General features: G+C 47.3%; 1 protein-coding gene across 8 annotated transcripts; it reads right to left on the bottom strand.

Annotated features, from left to right (window-relative positions):
• Window positions 3725–25502, bottom strand: FAM213A (family with sequence similarity 213 member A). Of its 8 annotated transcripts, none has more exons than XM_005671140.2 (7): window positions 25299–25502; window positions 24630–24743; window positions 12883–13045; window positions 11013–11104; window positions 8228–8368; window positions 7480–7644; window positions 3725–4482 (listed from the first exon to the last, which is right to left on the bottom strand). In XM_005671140.2, exons 3-7 carry the CDS (start codon window positions 13025–13027, stop codon window positions 4369–4371), a joined length of 657 nt encoding a protein of 218 aa, XP_005671197.1. In that variant the 5' UTR covers window positions 13028–13045; window positions 24630–24743; window positions 25299–25502; the 3' UTR covers window positions 3725–4368.

Genomic DNA, 25563 nt, shown 5'->3' with positions numbered 1-25563 from the left:
CTGCCCTTATCCAAGTTTCAAGTTCAACCACAAATGAGGAAGCTGCAAAGAGAAAAACAAAACCGGTTAGAACCAGCGAGGCCCAAGATGGCGGAAAACTTGACTTCCAGTAGACCTTAAGCCTATTACGCTCATTGTAATATATTAGCATGCTAAATGACACACCTGCCAGCACCATGACAGTTGCCAGTTGCCATGACAACAGCCAACCGAGCCCACACAAGGACTGAAAAGGAGTGTTGCCTAAGTTCCAGTTCCAAACCACACTCCTGTTCTTGGATAAGTCGTGAATATTCCTCCTTCACTTTACTCAGTTCCCTCCCTTTTACCTCGATCCTCCCATATAGTTATGGTGTCTCCACTTGAATCAGGTTAAGAAGTTGATTTGCAAACTAAGTCCTGCTTCCACATTCTAAAAGCATGTGATACTTAGTGAATGACCATGACCAGTAAGGTAAGGGTCCTGCTCAGCCATTGGTCAGCATTGCAGTGGGCCCTTTCCCTCAAGCAAGCGACTGTTAGTGAAGATGTTTTTTTTTTTTTTTTTTTTTCTTTTTTAGGGCCACAGCCTCGGCATGTGGAAGTTCCCAGGCTAGGGGTCGAATCGGAGCTACAGCTGCCTTCCTACACCACAGCCACAGCAATGCCAGATCCAAGCCGTGTCTGCGACCTACAGAACAGCACGTGGCAACACCAGATCCTTAACCCACTGAGCGAGGCCAGGGATCAAACCCACAAACTTATGGTTCCTAGTTGGATTCGTTTCTGCTGTGCCACGACAGGAACTCCAAGTGTGCCTACTTCTTGATCTGCTAGCTTTGCAAAGTCGTTATGCCTTGCCCCAACAATTTGACTTGAATTTATTGGCCTGTTGTGTGGTAAGTAGTATGAGCTTGGGCTTGTTATCGTTTCTTTGGCCATTAAATGAAGCTTATGCTGTACCAGTCTCAGCATCAGTGCCTTTACTGGCTATGTGAATCCAGGTGGAAAAGGTCACCATGGATACCCGGGAAGAAACATGTCTTTGGGAGTACCCCTGCCCCGCAAATCCAGAGATCCCTCCCACTGTCATCTTTTATGGTAATTGCTTTAAAAAGAAACCAACCAACCCCCAAATAAGGCATTCTCCTCTAAACCTAGAAAGGATGATGATCATTATACAACTACATTATTAGGAAGATGTGATAAATTCATTGAATAATAAAAAAAATTAAAAAATAAAAAACAAACAAATCAATAAATAAACCTAGAAAGGATTTGAGGGATTTGAACCAGAACAAGACAACTTTTCCTTCAGCTTCCCTCCTAAACATAAACTCACAAATACACACCTGCCTACTTGCCCTTTGGGACATTAGCAGCCAAGAATGGAGGGAAGGTACCCAGGGCTAAGGAGAAGTATTCAGTCAGGACCTTCTGATTTCATCTACCCTTTACACTCACAAACCCCTGCAGACTCTTCTCCACAACTCACCTTCCTAACCCCCAACCCCCACCCGGCTCCACCCCACCTCGAACTAGTGTGCCTGGCTCTGGGAAAAGAGATAAAGTAGCCTGAGGCACTCCTCCCCCACCCCCAGTAAAATTGTTTTATTATTAAAATAGTCATCCGTGTGCAAAGGGTACTGCTTTTGAGAAATCAGTGTGTCGGGAAGAGAACATCGATAGCATCAAGTAAACAAAACAGACCAGACTCCCTGCTGTTCTTCCATGCCTACTATTTACTTCCTCTCTGGCTACCTCTTGGTTCAGAGGCATGATCCTATCTGAAATAATCTCTACCCTGTCCTCCTATCCAAATCTTCTCCACTTTGAAGGTTCACTTCCAGCCCAGGCTCCCCCTCCATCCATGTCCATAGTAGCATACCTGACACTTGCCATCCAAAGATGACTTTTCAAAACTCATCAGAAATTACCAGGGGCAGCCTGGTTCTGGGTAATTCTCTCTCTCTCTTTCTCTTTTTTTTTTTGGCCCTGCCCACAACATGTGGAAGTTCCCAGGCCAGGGATCAAACCCACACCATAGCAGTGACCCAAGCCACTGCAGTGATCACAACAGATAGCTCAGGGCACCACAAGAGAACTCCTTGGTAAGTTCTCTTAAGGTGTTAACGCTGGTCTTCTAGATGTGACACTAAATTCTTTTAAGATGGTTTTCCACCTTGGTTGCATATCAGAATCACCCAGGAGCTTTAAGAAATATTGTTGCCGGTGGGTGTCCCATTCCTGAGATTCTGATTTAATGGGCCTGGGTGTATGGATGGGGCATCACAATTTTTTTAAACCTCTTCAGGTGATTCTACTGTGTATCCAGTTAAAGAACCATCAGCTTTCCTGCAAGGACTCCCTTGTATTCTCTCTGTAGTTTGAATTTACTATGGAATCTCACTTCATTTATCAAATAAAGAAAAGGAAACTGCTAATACTTGTCGAAGACTGCTGACGTCCACAGATATTAACATGTTTGATCTGTAGGGTCCTTTAGATTCTTGCTTCTCAAAATGTGATCCATGGATCAGTAGAACATTGACATCACCAGGAGCCTGTTAGAAGTGCAGAAACTCAAGCCCTACTCCAGTCTTGAGAACTGTAAAACTTAGAATACAAATGATTTTGTCCAGCCCCCACATTGGGAGACTTGAACGAACACTAGCGTAGTTCTTAGCACTCAAGGCTGTTTCCAGGGAAGACTCAGCCTCCTGAGTCCTCGCCTGGGAAAACTCAAGGCTGCCAAAAGAATTTACCCTTTATTCCAGCCAAACACTTGACCATGGGCCTCTGACCTCCTCCATTTTCTTAAACTTCCTTTTTCTTAGAGCATTTACTTAAAAAACAAACAAACAAAACCCAAACACCAAAACTTATCATTTTAAATCATTTCTCTGTTTCTTTGAAATGTATATGTATCTCCTGCAACCCAGGAGTATCTTTTCTCAAAGACCTGGGAGCATCCCTTTGAAATGTCCTCAGCAAGGCAAATAGGGCTCCATCTCCCAGTCTCTGTGGGAGGGTAGAAGTTTGACTTGATGAATGAGCCAGTTAGCAGAGAGAGCCTAATCACAGTGATCAATTCCCCCACCTGCTTTTTATAATTTTCCACTTCTCTGACTCTGCTCAGGTCCCTGCCTATCCCCCTCCTACTCCTTCATTTTCCTTTTAAGAGACTAGTCACCTTAGTACAGAGCCCAGCTAAGCTCAGTTCTATATTGAGGCCTCTCCCCTGATACAGAAGTTACTGAATAAAATTTGTCTATACTGCCTTTAACTAGTGTTTAGCTTTTCTTTAACCATCTCTGTTTTAATGAGATCCTTAGGTGATCTGCAAGTATATGAAAGTTGGAGAAGCACTGTTTCATAATATTTATCATTTTCTCAATGACTTCTAATACGCAGCTCTGAATGGTAGACAGGAATTATTATACCCATTTTACCAGTGAGAGATGAGGGTCAGAGGTTTGCTTAAAGTCACACAGTTAAACTAGAACTTGAACCCACCTCATGACTCATTCTGGTGCTCTTTGCGCATTGCCATGCTAACTGCGGAGAGAAGACACAATGCAGGAGGACCCAGGAGTAAAACAGCTAGTGATGAAGATCACAACAAGGTTCCTCTCCCTGCATCCTTTGCTGCAGTGTCCTTGCAGGCTCTGTGCTTCTTTGGAGAAGACTTGTGTTTTCGTGTTTAGTGTCTTTGGCACCAATGATTTAATAAATTCAGACATCATTATGGTAAATATTTTTTATTGTTACTCTTAACAGAAAAACTTGTATATGTGGGAAATTTCTGATACATAATTTTATTAAAGCCAGAGATGATCATTTCTTCTAGAAAAAAAACAAATCTCCAAGATTAGAATGGAAGGCAATGAAAAATAAAAGATTGCACTTCATAATTTACCTTTATCAAGCCATCCAAAGCACATCAATTCTTTTATATGATTACTTTAACATTATATAATAAATCATTCGTTGAAAACACAAGCCAAAAATCTTATATCCTTAATCTTCAAGTCAATTATCAAATTTATTAGATTTTTAAAGACAGGGAAATAAAAATAATCTCAAATAAAAGCACTCAAACACCACATATGTTTGTCATCAGGTATAGCCGTCAACTTTAAGCCTCAGATTTTCCAGGTTTTACCTGAAATAATCCTCACTAGTTTCTTAAGATTTTTAACAGTCTTGTTTGGGGGCTATTTTGTTTTATTAGGCCTAAACAGAACAATATTAAGATATGTTAATGGTCTATATGGAGAATATGGCTTAAGTGGGTTTCTAACGCCTTAGGGACAGAAGTGGAAACAACACATCCTGTGAACACAGGTGAGATCACTAGTTATCCCTGAGCTGGGTAGTTGCACACGATCATTTTTTCTCTGAGGCTGAAGTGTGTGGTTTGATCTTCCTGACAGCTTCCAGAACAGAAACTGGATTTACTTTGTCTCCAAATTCTTTTTCTCGGTGCTCAAGAAGAATGCCCTAAAAGAAAACAAAGGGAACATCAGTCCTCACTCTCAGTCATTCATCCATGAGGAGACACTGAGTGCCAGCTGTCCATCAAGTCCTGTGCTTGGGCAGCAGGGTACAGAGATCAGGCCCAGCTCTGCCCTTGAGGAGTTCTGTCTTTTGGGGAAAACAGATCAGGGGAAGCTCCCTCACAATATTTGGATGGTACAAGCAGCACTTTGGAAGCAGAAGTCAGGTGTGATTAATATAACAGGGTGGTCAAGAGAGGCTTCCCAGATGATAAAGCACGGGCAGTGAGTTATCAGCATGTCTACAGGTAGAGGAGCAGGTAAAAGAATGCAGAATGAGGTTACACAGAAAAGCCTGGAAGTATGGAAATGGAGCTCAGAGATCAGACCCCGTCAGCTACTGAATGACCACCTGAAAAGGGAGACCCTCTCTTTACTTGGGTTTTCCTATGAAACTGGAGGTCACTCACTTCTGATACTGTGAGGTGAAATGCTTGAAGACGAAGTACAGCCCAAAGGACCTTAAAGTGGTATAAAGATAAAATAATGTGCTCGAGATCTGTGTTAGTTCTTTGAAATGTGACATCTGGGAAGTCAAAAAAATATGTTCATTTTACCATTATAAAGACCTCAAAAAACCCCCAAAAGTCCCACCACACTGTGGAAGCAAATTGGAAACTATTTACTTGCTTAGTAAAGCAGTTGGCAAACATTAAAAACACTGAGGAAGAACATATGATGATTTGGGGAAATGTTCAGAATATACTGTTAAGTAAAAAAAGAACATCTAGTTAGTAACTTACCATTTTCTAAAAAAAAAACAAAAGGCCTCTCAACCCAGCTTTGTTCTAACAGGCTGTCACTGACAGCTGGCCTTATAGAATGGCTCTCCCCATCTTCTCCATTTTCAAATTTCCTATGCTGAACACACTATTTCTTTAAAGTAAGTGTACTCTAAAGATTATTATTACAAAGGAAATCCCTACTGAGTGGCACCTGGCACAGTGGGATTGCAAAAACTCTGCTCTCAAGAAACACACAGGTAAGTCCCGAAGCTGGGCCAGCCTGGTCAATCTTCCACCTGGAAGGAAGATGGCAGGAGCTCCAGGGAGCACCAACAAAGTCAAACAACACACCTAGCAACACCAGGAGCGAGCCAGCCAGGCTTGGGCAACCCGTGAGCACCAGATGAGTCACTGCCAGGTGAGAGGAGGCTGGCAGGTGAGCCAAGCCCTGCCCTAGGGGCTGAAGGAAGGCGGAGACAGCATAGGGAAAGGTATGCAGGGGCCTGGAGTGGCAAGAGGCTGAGGGAACCTGAGGAAGTGGCCCGTCCAAGTGCAAGACACCTGGAAGGAGTCTCTGGGAACCACCTCTGAAAAGGGCCTGCGGGTAAGAGGAGGGCAGGCTCTCCGGAGCAGGACAGGTCTGAGTTCCTGAGTTTCATTTCCTTGGTACCACTTACTAGCTGAGTATATTTGGCTGAGATATTTCATATCTCTAGGCCACTTCCTCACATGTAGATGGGAATAAAAATACCTCCCATCCCAAAGTGGTTATAGAGAAGACATGTGATGATGTACGTGTGTGTGTGTGTCTGTAAAAGCCGCTGGCATAAAGCAGGCACTCCCTGGCAGACATTATCATTTAGACATTTTGATGTATTTACCAGAAAGGTAGCAAATAGGTTTATGATATATCAGAATGATTCATGCTAGATGCTAATATAGACAAGCAACAGCAGATACCAAGGCTTAAAAGGAAGAGATTTGGGGGTTACCATGTGGCTCAGCAGAAACGAACCCAACTAGTATCCATGAGGACTCGGGTTCAATCCCTGGCCCTGCTCAGTGGGTTAAGGATCCGGTGTTGCTGTGGCTGTGTAGGCCGGCAGCTGCAGCTCTGATTTGACCCCTAGCCTGGGAACTTCCATATGCTGTGGGCATGGCCCTAAAAAGACAAAAAAAAAAAAAAAATAATAATAATAAAAACAATTTTTTAAAAAGGAAGAGATTTGGAATAAGGCTTAAAATTGAAGGCTTTTTATTCCCACTAGCTTTGGTCCTCTGCAGCTGGAAAATGCATGCAGTCATCAGTGTCAGTAGTGAGCTCCACCATGCAGACCTACCCTGTTTTTACGGGTGAGGCCAAGTGTTAATGTCATGCCCAAGGTTGGCAGAGACAGGCCTAGAAGTCTGACCCCAAGCCTCTGGATCCTCCTGCCAGGTCCTTGAGCCTGCAGCCATCGTACCCTGTCTTCACTCTGTGCTGACCAGGCCTCTGCTGGTGATGCCCTGAGTCTGACATGGAGCACCACCCACCCGCCTCCTGGGCCCACGGAGACCTCATCTCTCCACACCCGCCTAGGCCCCCTTGCAGACCCTGGATCCCCACAGCTAGGACCCCAAACTACCTATTTGTAGAGAAGTCTGCTACCTCTCCAGAGGCAGCCCTGCCACCAGGATCCCTCAGGGAAAGACCGCCTCCCACCACAGCTCCCTGCTACCCCTCAATGAGGCCTTCCCAATCCTTCTTTTCTCTTCACTTTTCTTTGCCTTGTTATCCTGGATGACAGGGAACACTGTAAGGATGACAGGGAACACTGCAAGGAAGTAAACTCTTGACAGAATAAAGACTACGGTTTTGTTCGAGCACAGGAAAGAACTTGACATCAAAAAACCTGGGTCCCGGCCTCCAGCAGTGCCACTGAGGAGCTATCCTCCTTGGTGCAGCCACTTGCCCCTCACAGGTTACTTACCTGCAAGACTCTCAGACCTGCCAGACAGGTCAAGACATTACTGTGACGAGGAAGGGGACACATGCGCGGGGTGCTGAGGGAGTAGGCATGTGCTAAGTGATCATTTCCCTCCCTTCCCCTTCCTCATGCTCTCTGGCTTTCTGGAAGGAAGGCTGAGAGACTCCAAATAGGGAAAGTCATCCTCCTACCCCACACACATTGGGGTCTTATGCTTATAGACCCCCCAAGAGAACACTAGAAATTTACCTGCTTTCCTGGTCCCACCACAAAAACTCCCCCAAGGACGAAGCCTTCGCCTTCCAGGTTTCCAGAAAAGCCTCCACTCCGGGCCCGGAAGAAGTTGTACCAGACACCCAGACGGACAAACCCCATAAACATCATCTTCCGCCTTTGGGGACCATAGAACTTTTTCTGTAGGAGCGAGGAAAATGGATCCCATGTAAGTAGCCTGAATGCCTGCCTTTGCTGTGGGGTAAAGTTCCCAGCAGGGCATTTGTTTTCTAATGGTTCCCATCCTCCTCCACCCAACACCCACAGTTCCCACCCAGGAGCTCTCTTAACTGCCTGAGCTAAACAGAACCCTGCAGCTTGCAATTCTGACTCTATCTCTTGCTACAGACTTACAGGCTTCTTGGGCCAGACAGTGATAATAGTCCTACATTCTGCAGAGGTGAGTAGAGGGGAAAGAAATTTGGCTGCAATGAATTAAGGGGCAGGGGCTTATGCTGGGTGCCCACCTACAGGGCAGGGGAACCTGATAGAGCTTCAGCTATTTCCAAGGCTTGCATTCCCATGTCACTAGTCAGGAAGGGCTCAAGTGCTAACTGAAGGACAGCTTTTAAATGTTCGCTCATGCTCTGCTCAAAGTGCTGGGGGCAGATGAGAAGAAGGCCAGCTCCAGGTCCGATCCAAACACATTCTGGGGGTCACAGAATCCTCCAGCTTGCATGCAATCCCCAGCGGTCTGTGTCTGACAGGCTCAGAGCACATGTACCTCTTCATCCAGGAAGATTTCTCCTTTGAAATAAGGCTGGAAGTCCTTCACTTCATTCTTCACCTGCTCCTTGACCACTGCATAGAGGGGGACGCCCAGCTCATCCAACCTGGGCTTCAGGGAAGACAGGTCCGCAGCCTCCTGCAGACGACAGGGAAGGTCAGGGAAACCAGCAATCTTTTTCCTACTGGCAGAATGAGGACGGCTCCAAATGCGGAGGAACAAAGGCAACAAAACGCGAGGAACAATTAAGGCTTGTGTAGCCCAGGAGACCATCCCAGCTGGTGGACACCAAGCCTCAGGGTAGGGTGTCAGGCCCCCTCCTCAGCCCAGGCTTCTTGTCCTACCCATGGAGGGAAGGAGAGGCTAGGCTCCTGTTATGGCTGTCCTAACTATGGCCTGAGTAGCATCCAATAACTAAGAGCTTGCACTCAAGTCAGCTTCCACTCCTAGCCTCTATGCCTCTGTCCTAATTTCACAGCCCCTCCCCTGCATTAGAGCAAACTAGCACAAGGGCTTATCAGACAACTCCATGCAGGCCTTGTCAAGAGCTCCCTCCCATTGCAATAAACTTCCTTCTTTCTCCAGCTCAAATTCTACCTTCTAGAAATAGATCCCTGTTCTAAAAAGCTCTCCCTGGGGTTCCCATGTGGTGCAGTGGCCTAAGGATTCAGCATTGTCACTGCAGTGGCTTGGGGTTGCTGCAGTGGTGCAGGTTCAGATCCCTGGCCCAGGAATTTTTAGATGCTGTGGGCACAACGCCCCCCCCCTCCCCGCCAAAAAAGTTGTCCTGGAATGAAGGCCTGATTCTGATTCTCTGTATGTATCCAATCTCTCCTGCTGGATGACTTTTTCTGTACTAAGTCCAATGGGTTCCTCTAAGTTGAGCATGGTCCTTTAAGTTCCCAAATGTGTCTGTTAGAACCTGCCCTCTTCCATTTCCTATATCCCTCAGTATCAGTGCCTAGTGCAGGGCTGGAGATGCAGAAGGCTCTAGGTTCCAGGTGGAAAGATGTTAAGGTGAAGGTGAACAATGGGGAGACGCAGCCACGCTGGTGAGTACAGACATCCCTGACTCTCAGGAATGCATGCTAGATGAGCAAATGAAACCGCACATTTGAGTTCCAAAGTTAAGAACAAATTCCTTCTTCACATTTGGTGTCAGAGTTAAAGAAATGGCAGAAACACAATTAAAAGCAGCTCACTCACCACCATTGCTATAAAATGGTAACTACATTTAATTTTTCATTTATTTTCTAGAACAATATTGACAAAAGGATAGCTAGTAAAGCAGCATTCATTACAATGCATTTGTCAAGACATTTCAGCAAGTAGCAAACCTTGTCTGAGGGCAGAGAGCACTAAAGGTCTGATATGATCAAAAACCACCTGTATGTGAGAGGAAAGGTTTTATTTGCTTTCCATGGACTTTTTGCTGTAGGTGTGTAAAGTGGAAACTGAGTCACATCTCCTCCCTAAAAATACTGCCTGCCATCCAACTATCGTCTTAGAAATATAAGTTTCTATAACATGCTCTGCCAGGGTACAGACTAGAGCCCAGGAAAACAGGTTATAATTGGAGCAGTTGCTCCTGGAACATTTGGCTTTAACTGTTTGAGAAATCAAGTCACAACAGGCTTCCATGTGGGTATTTGGAGGCATCACAGACTGGACTCAAAAGCCCTGAGCTGAAATGTCACCTCCTGTGGTGGGCAGAATAACACCCTCTAAGGATGGATGTCCACATCCTAATTCTGAGAACCTCTGAATATGTCTTATTACACAGGAAGGGGGAATTAAGGCAGTAGATGAAATTTAGGTTGCTAATCAGTTGATCTTAAAGGAGATTATCCTGTATTACCTGTATGGTTCCAATGCAGAATCACAAGGGTCCTTAAATGTGGGGGTGGAAAGCAGAAGAGTCGGTGACATAGTGACACAATGTGAGAAAGACTTGGCCAGCTACTGCTGGCTTTAAAAATGGAGGAAGGGGCCATGAGCCAAAGAATGCAGATGGCTTTTAGAAGTTGGAAAAGACACAGAAATCATTTATCTCTTGGAGCCTCCAGAAGGATTACAGCCCTGCTGGTAACTTGACTTTAGCTCAGTGAGACCCATTTGAGAATTCTGACCTTTAGAACTGTAAGAAAATACAGAGTTCCCTTTGTGGCTCAGAGGTTAACTAGGATCTATGAGGATGCAGGTTCGATCCCTGGCCTCGCTCAGTGGGTTAAGGATTCAGCATTGCCGTGAGCTATGGTGTAGGTCGCAGATGCAGCTCAGATCCCGCACTGCTGTGGTGTGGTATGGGCTGGCAGCTGTAGCTCTGATTTGACCCTTAGCCTTGAAGCTTCTATATGTCATGGGGGAGGCACGAAAGAAAGAATGAAAGAAAGAAAGAAAGAAAGAAAGAAAGAAAGAAAGAAAGAAAGAAAGAAAGAAAGAGGGAGGGAGGGAGGAAGGGAGAGAGAGAGAAAGAAAGAAACTGTAAGAAAATTAATTTGTTATGTAAAGCCACATGTGATCAAGTGTTATAGCAGCAATAGGAACCAAATACAGCCCCCACAGAAGTGTGACCCTGTTACCACCTCTGTGCCTCAGTTTCCTCCTCTGTAAAATGAGAATAACAACAACGAGCTGTATTTTCCAGGGATATGGTGGGGAACCAACAAGATAACGGGAAGTACCCTAAATGTGTGGTACAATAGGGATCATGTAATGTAAGTAGATTCTTGGCCACTTGCTGGGATCCCTTTCTCTGAACAGACCCTTAAATGCCACTCACCTCTCGACAGAGGAAACAGCCTGGCCTCCGCACAGCCATAATCACAGCTCCAGTCTTTTCCCAGAGCGCCTTTGCTTTGAAAGTCTTTGGCTCTGAGGAGAAGAAGAAGGAATTTGGTATCTTTTCCACCCCGTCCAACTCTAACCTCTAAGCACCTCATAAATAGCACCAGGCCTAACTGAGGACCTGGAAAGGTATTTCAGATGTGGGAAAAAGCAAATAGGAAACACAGGGCCTGAGGAAAATGAATATAGCATAAGGATCCTACTGTGGGAAGGAACCCAAAGGCCCCTCCCCCATAAATATCTAGCTGGGCCCTTGACCATCCCCCTGGAACATTTCTGGAAAAACAGCATATTCCTTTGCTGGTATCAGTGGACCATGTAGCAATCCTTTAGGGCAGATACGTGGCCAAAACTTGAATGAGATCTTGTACTTTGGTCAAGCAAACCCTAACTCTTAAAAAAGTTATTCAAAGAAATTAGGTCAACAGAAATTAAAAGCAAGAAAAGTTTACCTAAATATGTTAACTGCAATCTTATCCATAGGGGGTAGAAGAGGCCCAACAAGGAAGTGCTCTGGGGCAGTAGAGTAGATTGGCTCAGGCTCCATGGTCAGACTGAGTCTGCATCCAGATGTGACCCTGAGCAGGCTCTGTCTCCTGCCTGAATCTCAGTTTCCCCATTTGCAAATGCAGATGCCTAGCAGCTCCACTTCAGGCCACAGGGAGTGTTATAAGATGGATATAAAAGTGCTCATTGCAGTGGCTGGTAATACAGTCAGTGAGGGCTCGGTAAGTATGAACCCATTATTATTTTACCATTTCTCAGAGGAATCCAGGTCCCTGTGGGACATTATGTAGAAACAAAAGATGGGAGGAGGTTGTAATCAACTGAGATTGGGAAAGTCCAGGTTGAACCTAGGTAAACAGGGCTCCCTCTCCCTGCAGGGCTTCTTAGCCCCTTACTAAGGTGACCTACATCATAAATCTGCAGTCACAGTTCCCGAGACTTCCCCGACAGGCTCCCTCACTTACTGAAAAGAAGCAATGGCCTCCCTTTGAGGCGCCAACCTGGAGACCAAGCAGTCACTGAGCCCCAACTTGCACCAAATTCTCATGCCAGCTGTGCCCATGCTGTCAACATGACTGAAACCCCCTGAGCTGCAGAGTCAAGGCTGAGAGCAGAGCGAGGCAGAGACACCACCACGAGCATCTATGAGGCTCTCAGCTGTCCAGCAGGGACCCCAGGTGGGCTCACGAAGAGGGGGTAGACAGGGAGGTCCACTCTAAAAGTGTGGCCCTGTGCCTCCCCGGATGGTGCAGCTGTTCTACAGGTGAGGCTGATCGTGCCTGTACCAGTAACAATGCAGACACCTGACTTCTGTAAGCAAAACACAGTGTTTCTCAAACTTATTTAACTTGAGAGCTCCTTTTTGTCAAGATCCAGGAAACTGGAAATCTTCAGAACACATTCTAGAAGCCTTGGCTAAGTAAACAGTACTACAATATTACTAAACATTATAAAACAACTGTCATTACATTTAGAGAGGCAACATGAGAAAATGAAAAATGCTTTTAATAAGGAAAAGCTGAAATGTAAAAGATCGTGTACACCAAGATCACAACTACATATTATGGGCATACCTGGAAAAGAATGTGCAGAAATAAATATGATGACTGTGTTAGGGTAATGGAATTATCAGTCATTTTAAAAGTGTTCTTTTATTACATTTTCCCTAATGTTATGTTGCCCTTTCAATTAAAAAAAAAAAAAAAAAAGAACTACTTCGGAAAGGAAAAAAAAAAAAAAAGTAAGCCTGCATCCCAGTGCCTTGGAAAAGTACTGACCCTGGCGGGGTCACTGCTTACCCTTCTCCAGTGTTTTCAGGTCTATATCCTCCAGATAATCCAGCGTTGCTCTCTGGGGCTTGGGCAGAAATATGTCGGTGTTGGCCAGAAGCAGTGCCAAGGCAGCAGCCCCTATAGCTCCCGCACCAATGGACCACATTCCCATGGTGACAAAACTTGGATCCTGGAGGAAAGACATTTCTGGGGATTGAGAGGAAGAAGATGTTACAGCTCCCACAGGATAGTTGGAATCTGATCTCCCAGGCAAGGCTCCGGCTGGGCAGCCACCCAGGAGGCCAGAGGCAAAGGGAGGGGGAACAGCAGCGTCAGAAATGGGACTGGACAAGGGCTGCTAACTACGCACCTGCTGATAAGGGAGCCTGGGGATACAACAGACATGTGGAGGTCCCTGCCCCAGGGAGCTCACTAGCAGGACAGGAGCCACAACAGAAATGACAGCTGCTCCCTGTCATGCCCAAGGCTCCCAGCTGTGTGGTACTCCTCCAGGCTGGTCCCCTGGCGCCAGACTATCTCCTCATTCCTCTCCTCGTCAATGCCTGCTCTTCCTTCACAGTCCAGGAGGCTCAGCTCCCATCTCCCTGGGGAGGGGGCGGCTTTCTCTGTGTGATTATATTATTTAGAGCACTAATCACCCTGATCTGTTATCCCATTCTTCTTCCTCTCTGCGAATCCCTCAGACACAGAGACCCAATCCTATTCATCCAGCCCCCAGACGATGCCCAGCAGGGCCTCATTCAAGGTAGGCAAGCAATGATAATGTGAGAAAAAAGAATGTATATATGTACGTGTGACTGGGTCATCTTGCTGTACAGTAGAAGATTGATGGAATACTGTAAACCAGCTATAATGGAAAAAAATAAAAATCATTAATAAAAAAAAAAGGGGGGGAGTTTCCATCATGGCGCAGCAGAAATGAATCTGACTAGGAACCATGAGGTTGCGGGTTTGATCCCAGGTCTCGCACAGTGGGTTAAGGATCCAGCATTGCCCTGAGCTGTGATATAGGTTGCAGACATGGCTTGGATCTGGCGTTGCTGTCGCTCTGGCTTAGGCTGGCAGCAACAGCTCCAATTAGGCCACTAGCCTGGGAACCTCCATATGCCGTGAGTGCAGCCCTAAAAAAACAAAAAGACAAAAAAAAAAAAAAAAAAAAAGGTAGGCAGGCAATCTTAGTACATTTATCCTAATTAAGAATACCTTTACTTCTACTCGTTAAGCAAATAACACAGGCTCATGGTGAAAACAAAAAACAAAAAAGCAATACACAGAGTTTCCTAGTGGCTCAATGAGTTAAGCATCTGGTGTTGTCACTGCTGTGGCTCTGGTTACTACTGTGGTGTGGGTCTGATCCTTGGCCCATGAACTTCAGCATGCCATGGGCACAACCAAAAAAAAAAAGGCAATACATAAAACCATAGTTGACAAGAAAGCAAATATCCTCTAAACATCTACCACCTACTAAATTATGAGTTTAATAGAGATGGCCACGATTCATCTGACATTTTCCTCCTGTATATAGAACTATGCTGATATCTGTTGAATGCAAAAGAGTAGCAACTGAGGGGGTGGGCATCCTGCAGGAAAGAGCATGGTGCTGGGCTGCAGATGTCTGGTCGGACAGAGGGCCCTGCAGATGAAATGGAGGTCCAGGCAGGCCCTGGGAAAATCCAGCCTCATTCCCACCTCATGCTCAGGGGCCACTAAGGCTTCCTCTAGCGTGAAGCCTTGTACTTCTGGGAGAAAGCTCCTGGAAGCAGCCCACTTCTGTAACAGCAGCAGATACGCCATCCGGCCTTCTTTTCCTGACAACCACTAAGAATACCTCTTTTCATTTGGGTCTCTCGCCATTCTAGGATCTGACTTATGCTGGAACCGTCCTCCCTAAGTACCAGCATGATTCTACGTGCTAATACCCCCAGGTGTACTGACCTGGACCTGGGGCCTGTGTGTGAGAGCCACCTAACCTCATCCCACCTAACCAAAGACTTAACTCTCCCCTGTGGACTTGCCTCAGCAAAGGATTCTACAAAGGATTAAGCAAAGGCCTGGAAATCTGCATGTCACTGCCCAGGGTGGGGGCTGTGAGGGATCCATTGTCATGATGTGGGGGTGGGAGTCATTTAGTGGTGATGACTTTAGGAAGAACAGGGCAGGCAGGCCTAGGGTTCAAGCCAGCCTGGGAAGTTCAGACTCGAGTTCAGAAATAAAAGGGAACTTCCAGGAGTTCCCGTAGTGGCTCAGCGGTTAACAAATCTGACTAGGAACCATGAGATTTCAGGTTCGATCCCTGACCTCGATCAGTGGGTTAAGGATCCGGCATTGCCGTGAGCTGTGGTATAGGTCGCAGACACAGCTAAGACCATGTGTTGCTGTGGCTCTGGCGTAGGCTGGTGGCTACAGCTCCAATTAGACCCCTAGCCTGGGAACTTCCACATGCTGTGGGTGCAGCCCTAGAAAAGACAAAAAGACAAAAAAAAAAAAAAAAAAAAAAAAGGGAACTTCCAGGCAGTGGAATGTGTGGTGGGAATGGCCAAATGAAAACAGCTTTTAAGAAAGAGGATTTTGGCATCTGTACACCAGGGAAGAGGAAAAAGAAGGGAGGCTGGTGTGTGTGTTGGGGGAGGGGACAAGCTGGGAGAGAAGAGTTTCTTACAACCTCACTATTCAAAATGTGCTTTCAGGAGCCAGCCTGGTGGAGAACTGCAGAATTTCCAGCCTTACCTCAGAACTGAGGAATCATAACCGGCACTTTCATCAGATCCGGCAGGCAATTCACAGGCACATTAATGTTGGTGACGCATTGTCTTGGAACAAAGAATTCAGGTTTTGTGCTTGGTTGGCCATAAGCCATAGAACATTGTACAGCCACGAGGGCAGGCTGGCCTTGGAGAGCTGGGCTTTCCTTGAGGGCCACTTCTGTCCCCTTAGCTCACTGTGGGAGGACAGTCACCCTGAGTCAAAAATCAGGACGTACTTATCTCCATGCCTCTCCACAGAATGTCCTACCTCCTTTGCTGTGTTCTTCTGGAGGTCTTGCAGAATGCTCTGCCTACCTCCATGCGCACCCCCAAGAGGGGTTTATTCACCCCCACCTGTGTCCAAATTGCACCCACGATCCTTCTGATGTGTTCAATACACTGATTTGGACCTGTTTTCCAGTTTTCTGGCACAGGGCCTATTTGTGGCTCACAGTGGGCTCTCCATGAATGTGTGCTGAAATGAATTTGATAGGACCAAGTGGGAAAAATGACAATTTATGGAGGACTGAAGCACTCGGGTCAAGCAGGTAAGAACATTCCTCAGGCCGGCTTCCAATTCTTTTACGTGGCAAAGTTACACATTACTGGATTATAATTCACAGAACAATCAGGAGGAAAACCGCAGCTCTCACCTCCCTGCTGTAAACAGGAGATTCCCCAGAGCCTGGAATGATTTCTGTACCTTTATGCACTTCCAAAACCTCCCTGGACTCCTGATGTGTGTATGATTCAGGCCCACATGGCGCAGTCTCTGATCACAGATTCGATAACATTTCGCATCAGTTTGCAAAGGTCAGCTTATATCTACCCTCCAAAAGGACTTGCTTCTATTCCTGGGACACATCCATTTCAGGACATCAGGACCCTTCCAGTCAGTGCCACATCCTTTTTTCTTTTTTCTTTTTTTTAAATGGCTACACCCTTGACCTATGGAAGTTCCTGGGCCAGGGGCTGAATCTGAGCCACAGCTGTGACCTATGCCTCAGCTGTGGCAATGCCAGATCCTTTATCACATTGCACAAGGCCAGGGATCAAACCCGCAGGCTAGGGATCGAACCCGAGCCACTGCAGTCAGGTTCTTAACCCCCTGTGCCACAGCGGGAACTCCTCCACATCCTTCTAACACACATACATGAGTACTATTCTTGGAGGCATACAGGCTCCATCTCCCTGCTGCCCATCAACAGACATCGAGTCTGTCTGCTCCTGAGTACAAGAGAATCAGATTCAACTAGACTCAACATTTACTTCCAAACATTTACTCAGCACCAACCTGTTCAATAAATGGCAATCTGGGAGGATATTCAACTAAATGAGAAACAATCCTCAGGCAGATACAGACCCGGTACACAGACAAGAGAAATTCAAGTGGAAAGGTGAGGCAATTCCTTGGGCAAGGTATGAACATGGGGCTATTGCGTGCAGAGGTGACAACCAATTACATCTGTTCTGAGCAGCCCTAGAAGCGCCCAGAAGGAAGTGGCTTTGGAGCAGAAAGTGGCTGGAAGAGCTAGGCCAGGCCTGGAATCAGTAAGCCTGGGAAACAGTGGGCTGGCAAGGGATGAGTGGGGTGTGTATGGATGTCCCAAAGGCCCCTGATTCTACCTCAAGTTCATAAGCAGGAGCACAGAGTGGGTTTCAAAACCCCAAGGGGTGGGGGTCCCATCATGGCTCAGCGGAAACGAAACTGAGTAGTAACCATGATGACGAAGGTTCGATCCCTGGCCTCACTCAGTGGGTTAAGGATCTGGTGTTGCCATGAGCTGTGGTGTAGGTCGCAGACTTGGCTCGGATCTGGCATTGCTGTGGCATAGGCTGGCAGCTAGAGTTCTGATTCAACCTCTAGCCTGGGACCCTCCATATGTCACAGGTGAGGACCTAAAAGACCAAAAAAACCCAACCAAACAACCAAAAAAAAAAAAAAAACCCAGGAGCAACTCACCCCCCACCCCCAGCTGTGTGATCTGGAGAGTGTGAGTACAGACTCACCCTTTAGGGAGTTGGCCCTCGTCCTCAGGCCCAGGAGCACTAAGACGTGCGAGTGTTATTAGCACCAGAGGTGAGAGGCAAGTCCCTCCATGAACATATGCTCCCAGCAGGCCTCTAGCGGCTGGCTCTCCTGCCAGTGAAAAGCAGTGAAAACTGACTTCTGGAAATACCTAGAGAGTGTACTGAGCTACAAAGCAATTCCCACCCTGGCATGTCTTGGAGCATGTACCATGCAATGCCCCGCATAGTGAGAGCTGGCTCTGAATCCTGAGTCACAGCTATTTCCACCCACAGAAAAGGGCTGGAGGTAGCAGGAAGCTTAATATGTACCTGAAATAATGTATTTTCACCTGGGCCTCTAAGGCTACTGACTGGAGAGATAGAGAGGCCAGTAAACCAGCGTTTACTAAGTGCCACCCGAAATGCCTAGTTGCACTTCATTCACTCAATAGTCTCATGAGGCAGTTATTATCCTGTTACACAGCTGACAATACTGAACTTCAGAGGAGTTCAGGACCTGCGTCAATGTCACAGAACCAGCAAGCAGCATTACTGCAACCTGAACCCTGATCACTAGGACCTCAAAGCCTATAGTCTTTCTACTACATGGGCCTCCCCACCCATTCACTGGTGGGTTTCTGGAGGTCAAAGGGCATGATCCCTTTCGACTTAAAGAGAATTTGAAAAGATCGACTCATTATTTTTTTCTTTTTCTTAGGGTGGCACCTGCAGCTTATGAAGTTCCCAGGCTAGGGATGAAACTGGAGCTGCAGCAGCCAGCCTACATACACCACAGCCACAGCAGTGCAGGATCTGAGCCACGTCTGCAACTTACATCTCGGCAGCGCAAGATCCTTAACCCACTGAGAGAGGCCAGGGATTGAACCTGCATCCTCATGGATACCAGTCACATTCTTAACCTGCTGAGCCATGACGGGAACCCTCAGATCACTCATTTTTTTAGTCATCACATAGTCATACCCTGTTCACTCTAAAGGAAATTTACCATGTGACAGATGTCCCTTCTCTTTCCTCCCCTCTCTGTCCCCCCTCTGTTAAGGAAAGGGTCAGTTTCTCTGAAAGATTAGAGCAAGGCTGTTAACAGAGGAGCCAGCCCCAACCTGAAACCCACAGAATTCAGTTCCCCACTGTGGGCCTTATCTGATCCCGCCTCTCCCACAGAAGAAGGTGGAGTGTGGTAAGACCACAAACAAACAACAGCTGGGGCAGCTCAAAGTTGCAGTGTTAGTCTGGGTGTGGGGGAAGGAGACACAGCTGGCCTCCCTACGACCAGCTTGCTTGACTCCTCCCCCAGCATCATTTTCCTCAATTTTTTAGGGTGTTGGGCAAGGTGAATGGCAGAGCTTCTAAAGCGCCCCAGTGACATCGTGGGATTCTACCAAAAACAGCTCACTTTGGAGCCTGCACATTCTGTTTCTCATCATAACTCTACCCCCGCTTCCCCCATTTTAATTTTCAGAATGTTCCTTCCCAGCTGCCCAGAGCTTCACAAGGCACCTCCCCTCCCCCACACAAGGTCCCTTATCCAATTTCAGGCAGTTCAAACCTGAGAACCAGGCACTCACCATCCGCTGCTGCTGCTGCATGCACACCCTGGCCTTGGCCGACAAGGAGGCTGACCCACTGGGAGCAGGCGGGGAGCAGGCAGCAGGGGAGGGCGGGGCTCTGGAGTCCCGCCTATGGCCCAAGCCCGCTCACTCCATAGGCAGGACCAGGCCACCCAGAAACCCTGGGGCTCCTTCAACTGCCAATAGTCAATCTCCAGAAAACATCAATATGGACAGCTGCCAAGACCCCCTAGCCCTTCAAAAAGCTGAGCAAATGTTGAGTCATTTGCAGTCATGCAGATTATAACATTTATCAAGTGCCAACAGACTCCCTCTCTGCTTTCCAGTGCAGACTAATGAAGCGAAGCCCTTGATGCAGCTCTTCATACAGCCCATGGGTCACAGTAACTGAAATCAAAGGAAGATGTCCCTTTCTCAATGGCAGCTTTTGTAGCAGAAGAACAAACCCAACACCATATTGGATCTATTCCTTCAGCTCTAACCCTTGTGCTCTGTTGCCTATGCTTAGTCCTGCTGGCGCTGCACCTTTATAAAAGAATGTTGCCTATAGCTTGAAATACACGATAACCCATTCTCAAGGCTCTAACATTTAAAAAGTTGCAGAACAGAAAATAACAATTGTCTTGTTGGAGGTTTATAGGAACACTGTGACCAGACCTAGATGGGCAGCTGCAAGAACAAAGGATTCCAGCACCAAGAAGTCTGCAACAACCAACCAACTTCCTCCCCTTTAAGAAGCCTGAATTCTAACTCAGGTAAGATGGTTCTTTGGGACACTAGTCTTCCATATTCTAGGTCTGCTGGCTTTCCAAATAAAGTCACTATTCCTTGCCCCAACAACTCATCTCTCAACTTATTGATCTGTTGTATGGTGAGCAAGAACAAGCTTGGACTCAGTAACAGTTGTGCTGCCTGCTGCTTGCCCCTTCTTCTACCCCATACTGCTGATGCTTCTTACCTGCCATCTATTCTTTACCTCCCTCTGCCCTCCCTTCTTTTTCTGCCACTTCAAGTCTCCTCTCAACTACCCCAATCCCCTAGGTGACTTCACCTACAGCCAGTGCTTTGCCCACCACTTTGGTATTGACTTCCAGGTCCTAACCGCCACTCTGGACTCAAAGCTTCCGTTTGGGGGCTCTACAGTTTATCTCTGCTGCATCATGACCAAAGCTGACCTCCACTAAAGTCAGTTTCTCTTCCGGAGTTCTTTTTCCCTAGCTCAGTGAATAACACAAGCATCAAGCAAACTGCTCAAGCCAGAAACTGAAAGTCGTATCCCACTCTTCCTTCTCCCTCCTGGCCCAAAGTCAGGAAGTTCTGCTCATCCTATGAAAAGGGTTTGCTACCCATCCTCTTTTCAGTCTCAGTGTCGCCCCTATTACTTTGTACCTGGCCTGTCTCAGTAACCACAGAACTGAGCTTGGCTGGCTCCAGCCAGGACCTCTCCTGCTTATTCTCCATGCTGTAGCCACAGCGACAGTCACACACCCCAACCCGATGACATCTTGCTCCTGATTTCAGACCCTAACTAGCAATGAATTCCTCAGCACACTGCCAGGACCCTTCATAGCTCAGCTTCAGGCTGTCGTTCTTGTCATAGCCCCTGCCACTTCAGCACCCTCTCAGACTACTCAGTGTACAAAGATTATAACACGTCTTTTCAGGCCTCTGCACATGTTGTTTCCTTTACCCAGAATTCCTTCCCCGCCCATGCCAACCAGATAAGCCACAGCACATATAGCACTTTCTCTGCAGAGCCTTTCATGAAAGCCCCAACAACTAACTGCTCCCTCACCTTTGGTTAGATAGCATGCATGTATGTGCAAGCACACACATACCTTTGCACACGGCACAAGCAAATAGACTTAATGTATTTAGTTAATGTATCTGTCTACATAAGATGGTGGAGAAATCTGAGGGCAAAGGCTGTTGTCTTATTCCCGCAAATTCAGCATTTAACACAAAGCTGGCAACTAGCAGGCATTAAATATCTGAATGAAATGATCTGAATTTTACACTTTAAACTCCACAGAGTTGGAATTGATCTGTATGTAGCTGGTTTGACCTTAAAGAAAACGCTCAAGGAGTTCCTGTCGTGGTGCAGCGGAAACGAATCCAACTAGGAACCATAAGGTTGCGGGTTTGATCCCTGGCCTCGCTCAGTGGGTTAAGTGCTGTGGCTGTAGTGTAGGCCAGCGTCTACAGCTCCAATTGAACCCCTAGCCTGGGAACCTCCATATGCCACGGGTGTGGCCCTAAAAAAAGAAAGAAAGAAAATGCTCAAGCCTGGGGCTTAGGTGACCTGGGGTTGGGTCCTAGTTCCACTGCTCATTGGCAGGGTGATCTGACACAAGCTATAAAGACACTAGGTCCAGTCTCCTTATCTGTAAAGAGGAAAGAACTAAGAAAATCTATGAGGTTGTCTCAGTTCTGACAGCCAAAGACTTTGAAGTATCACACAATTATAACTCCAGGGCTCTGATATCCAAAAAGCCAAGGGGACACCTGCACTACCGCTCTCCTGCTGGGTATGTCTAATCTCATTCTCTGCTCCTCCAGGCCTCATTCTGCCTGTTCAAGGAGCTGCCTCTGGGCAGGAACTGATAGAGTCATAATAAAACGAAGTATCAGCACTGGGTGGGTTAATTCATGCCTGAAACAAGTAGAGACAGCATCATATTCTAATCATTAAGGGTACATCTGCCCAGTCAAGCCCCACCCTGGGAATACTCCCTGCTCAGAATGAGCTGGCCTGAGGCAGAGACAAGGTATAAGGAAGAAAGCGATGCTGAGGGAGACAAAAAAAACTAGGAGTGTACATGGGCTTCCTTGCCTCAAGCCCTCAGTGAAGGAGGATGCTTTATCCTCTTTGCTCTCTCCTCTGTTCCTTCAGAGCTCAAGTTCAGCCCTTCCTTCACTGAGTAAAAGAAGACGCTAAGGCCCAGAGATGGAACCAACCAGTCGAAGGTCACTTGGGGAGAGGACTGGTTAGTGGCTGTGCTGGAAGTCAGGTCTCCCAGCTCCCAGTCCATGGCTGTTTATCTTGCATTGCACACTCCTGCAGAGGCTGGAACAATGCCGGGGTCAGGGCTCAGGGAGGGGGCCCACTGGTCCTCAAGTCTGCCCACTGTCCTAAAAGCAAAACTGCTCCTGAACAGGACCTGGAAATCTGGTGGCTGGAGGGAGCATTAAGTTTCCTAAAGCCAGTACTTTGCAAGCAGTTTATAATTCAAAGCCAAATGTTTTCTCAAGGGTCACATTGCCCATTCTTGGCTGAGAAGCCATTCTGTATCTCTCCTCCCCACAGTAACCAGGTCCTGTCAATTCTGGATGATAAAGAGGCAGCCTTGAAAAAGGAAATGTAGCAGCCTGGGTGGGTGCTCTGGGCCTCATGAGCAGTAGGGAGTGTGCTCTCAGCCACCGTTGTCATCAAGTGCTATGGAACTAGCCAGTTGCAAGGAGCTCTCACCTACCTGCCTCAGTCTCCAATTTCCTGCTCTGCTCCTGGGTGACTAGGAGCACCTAGGAACTCCTGGGTGCTTAGATCTTAGATGTTAGATTCATAAAGTTTTGATCAGATGCTGAAAGGAGAACAAGAGGATATAACCAGCTACTGGGAAACTTTGAGACATTGCCAAATGTGAGGAATGTGAGGGCCAGGAGAGGTCCTTTCTCTGATCAGTTTACCCGAGGCTACAGACCCCTTCCCAAATACTTGGCCATTCTGCCCCTTGTTTGCATAGCCTCTTGTCTGGCCTCAGAATATCTGCTCTACCAAGTTATACGAGAGAGGATGGGAAGGCAAAGGCAAATCACAAAAGACACTGGGCTTCAGGACAAAAATCCTGGGTTCTCACTCTTTGATTCTGAGAGGTCACCTCATCCCTCTGAACCTCATTGTCTTCTTAAAAATAAGGGCATTTTAGGAGTTCCCTGGTGGCTCAGCAAGTTACGGGATCTGGCATTGTTACTGCTGTGGCATGGGTCTGATCCCTGACCTGGAACTTTCACATGCCATGGGTTCAGCCAAAATAATAACAATAATAATAATAATAATAATAATAATAATGGCACTTTGAAGGGCTGTCAGAAAGAATACACTAGAAGAACAATGTGGAACACAATAAAGCACTACAGAATCGTAAGGCAGCAATGTATCCTTCTCTTCTTTGCAGGGCTCAGATTCACTCATTCTCTTATGACAGCAGGACATCTGAAGCAAAACAGAAACGAAACACTGAATAACTTCTCCAACTGTGTCACTGCAGGCCCACCTCCTGGCTGGAAGTCCTGGGTCTGGAGGGAACCCTGGTTTCTCTCAGGCTCCTCTGGCCTAACTGCCTACCCCACAAGGCATACTCCATGCTGCCCTTCAGCAGCCTGCCAGCACCAGGAAAGGCAAAGGGCCCTGCCCAGTTGTAATCCCCCTGTGCCAGAGGTCACTGAGCTCAGGGGTGAAGCTGGTTCCCTCACAGTGCCTCCAAGACAACTCTTGCCACATACACCTCAGCAGAGGGAGATTTGGAGTCTCTCTGCTCAAAATTTCACAAAAAGGCAAGTACTCAGCTGGCAGGAGAGCTGCCTTATTTCTGGGATACTGACAGAGCTTGGGGCATCGAGCGCCAGAATTCCAGTCCTCACCAAACTTTCCAAGCACCATTAAAATGACAGAAGCATATAAGACAAAATAAGAAATGTCTTCTTACCCCTCAGGAACCATGCAAAAAACCTCAACTTAATGTCATGCCCTTATAAAAAAAGGGCAATATGAAAGGGCCACACCAAAATTAACTCAAACCTAATGCAAATTCCTACAAGCTGTTAAGAATCTGAACAAGGCAAGTGTTTCTGCATTAGTAAAACAGGAATGCTTCCCAAATTACAAAACATAATCTTCTACAGAGTTATAGGAATCAAAGGATTAAATGTATAGGTGGTGCTTCGTAAGCTACCTTACAAAGAGTGACATAATGTGAGGTATAATTCTTGCTCACTTCTAGATTAGTCAATGATTGCCCCTAAAATGTTGTTTGTACACGAAATGATGGGTTTCTGATGACTGGGTATGTTCCAAGGAGTCTAGGTTTCTGGATCCCAATTCTCAGTCTCCAGAACAGGACTGAAGCGAGAATATCAGAGACTATACAGGCTGGCTCGTGGATAATGCTTTCCCAAATAAATCTGAAGTAAGTATTTTCTGTTTTTAGTCATCTGCCAAGCACAAAGAAAAAAAAAAAAAAAAAAAACTAGATTGAGAGCTAGTTTAGTTGGGCTAGAAAAGCCTGGTGTGGTAAGGAAAAGAGACCCAAAGTCAGCTGGGACTGAAACCCAGCTCGGCTTCTGCCCCTCCCCACAACCCCTGCCAGCCTGGTCCTTAACCATCTTCTTCAGCTCTGATCCCCGCAACAACCTTGAGGAGAGACTGTCCAGACCAATCACCGATGCCTTGTTCGACTTTTCATTCCCAGACTTCAGCACAATGTTTTACAGTTGGGCTCTTTTCAAAGTTGTCAGGGGTTTGAACCTTTGGGGGAAAGAGGCAAAACAGGTGCCTCTGAGACTATTAAAAAAGCAGGAAATCGCGGCCCCATAAAATACAGGACCCTATGCAAGCACAGGGCCCAGGATGACCTAGCTCTCGGTCTCCACCTGCACATCGCCGGCTGTACAGTTGGCCACCCCCAGGCAGCCCCCCAGGCCCATCCCAGGTTCGGCCCCGCAAGACGGACGCGCCAGGGCAGAGTCCCTTTCTCGGTTCTTTGACCAAACTACCCAGACGGGTCGTTGCCATCAGCCTCTCTCAAACCCCGGGGCCGCTGGGGGTTGGAAAGAGGGGGCGTTCTTGGCTAGACGATCAGTGCCGGCTCCCGGCTCCCGGTCTTCTGACCGCAAACACGGGGTTTTCCCAAGGAGCGCAGAGCGCTGGGGAGAGAGGGACGTCACTCACAGAGGCAAATAGGGTCCTGGATCCGGCCCTGCAGGTGCGCCTCCCGAAGGGCGGACCTAACCTGCCAGGTGTCCAGCCCACCCACGCGCGCCCATCAATCTCGATCGCCCCGCCCTGCCTCAGTTTCCTCACCTGCCTTCGCGGACGTCACGTGCCTCGCAGAGTCCTGAGCGCCTTACGTACCGCTGGAGTTTCCGTCCCTCCCGCCTCCTCTCGCAACACAGGACGCCGTGGGGGGTGGCGGACCAAACCTTCCCCAGGCCCAGGGGTCCCAGGGGTGGCCCCCGCGCCTGCGCAGGATCGCGCCTGCGCCGCCCCGCGCGCCTCCCTCACGTGATCAGCCCCGCCCCTCAGTGGCTCCGTGCCAGCGCCACTGTGGAGCTGTCGCCGGCTGCCA

The sequence above is a fragment of the Sus scrofa genome, chromosome 14 (genome assembly GCF_000003025.6).
Source record: "Sus scrofa isolate TJ Tabasco breed Duroc chromosome 14, Sscrofa11.1, whole genome shotgun sequence".
NCBI classification, from domain to species: domain Eukaryota; kingdom Metazoa; phylum Chordata; class Mammalia; order Artiodactyla; family Suidae; genus Sus; species Sus scrofa.
Note: the sequence above shows the minus strand (reverse complement) of the source record. Positions and strands in the feature narration are given on the sequence as shown.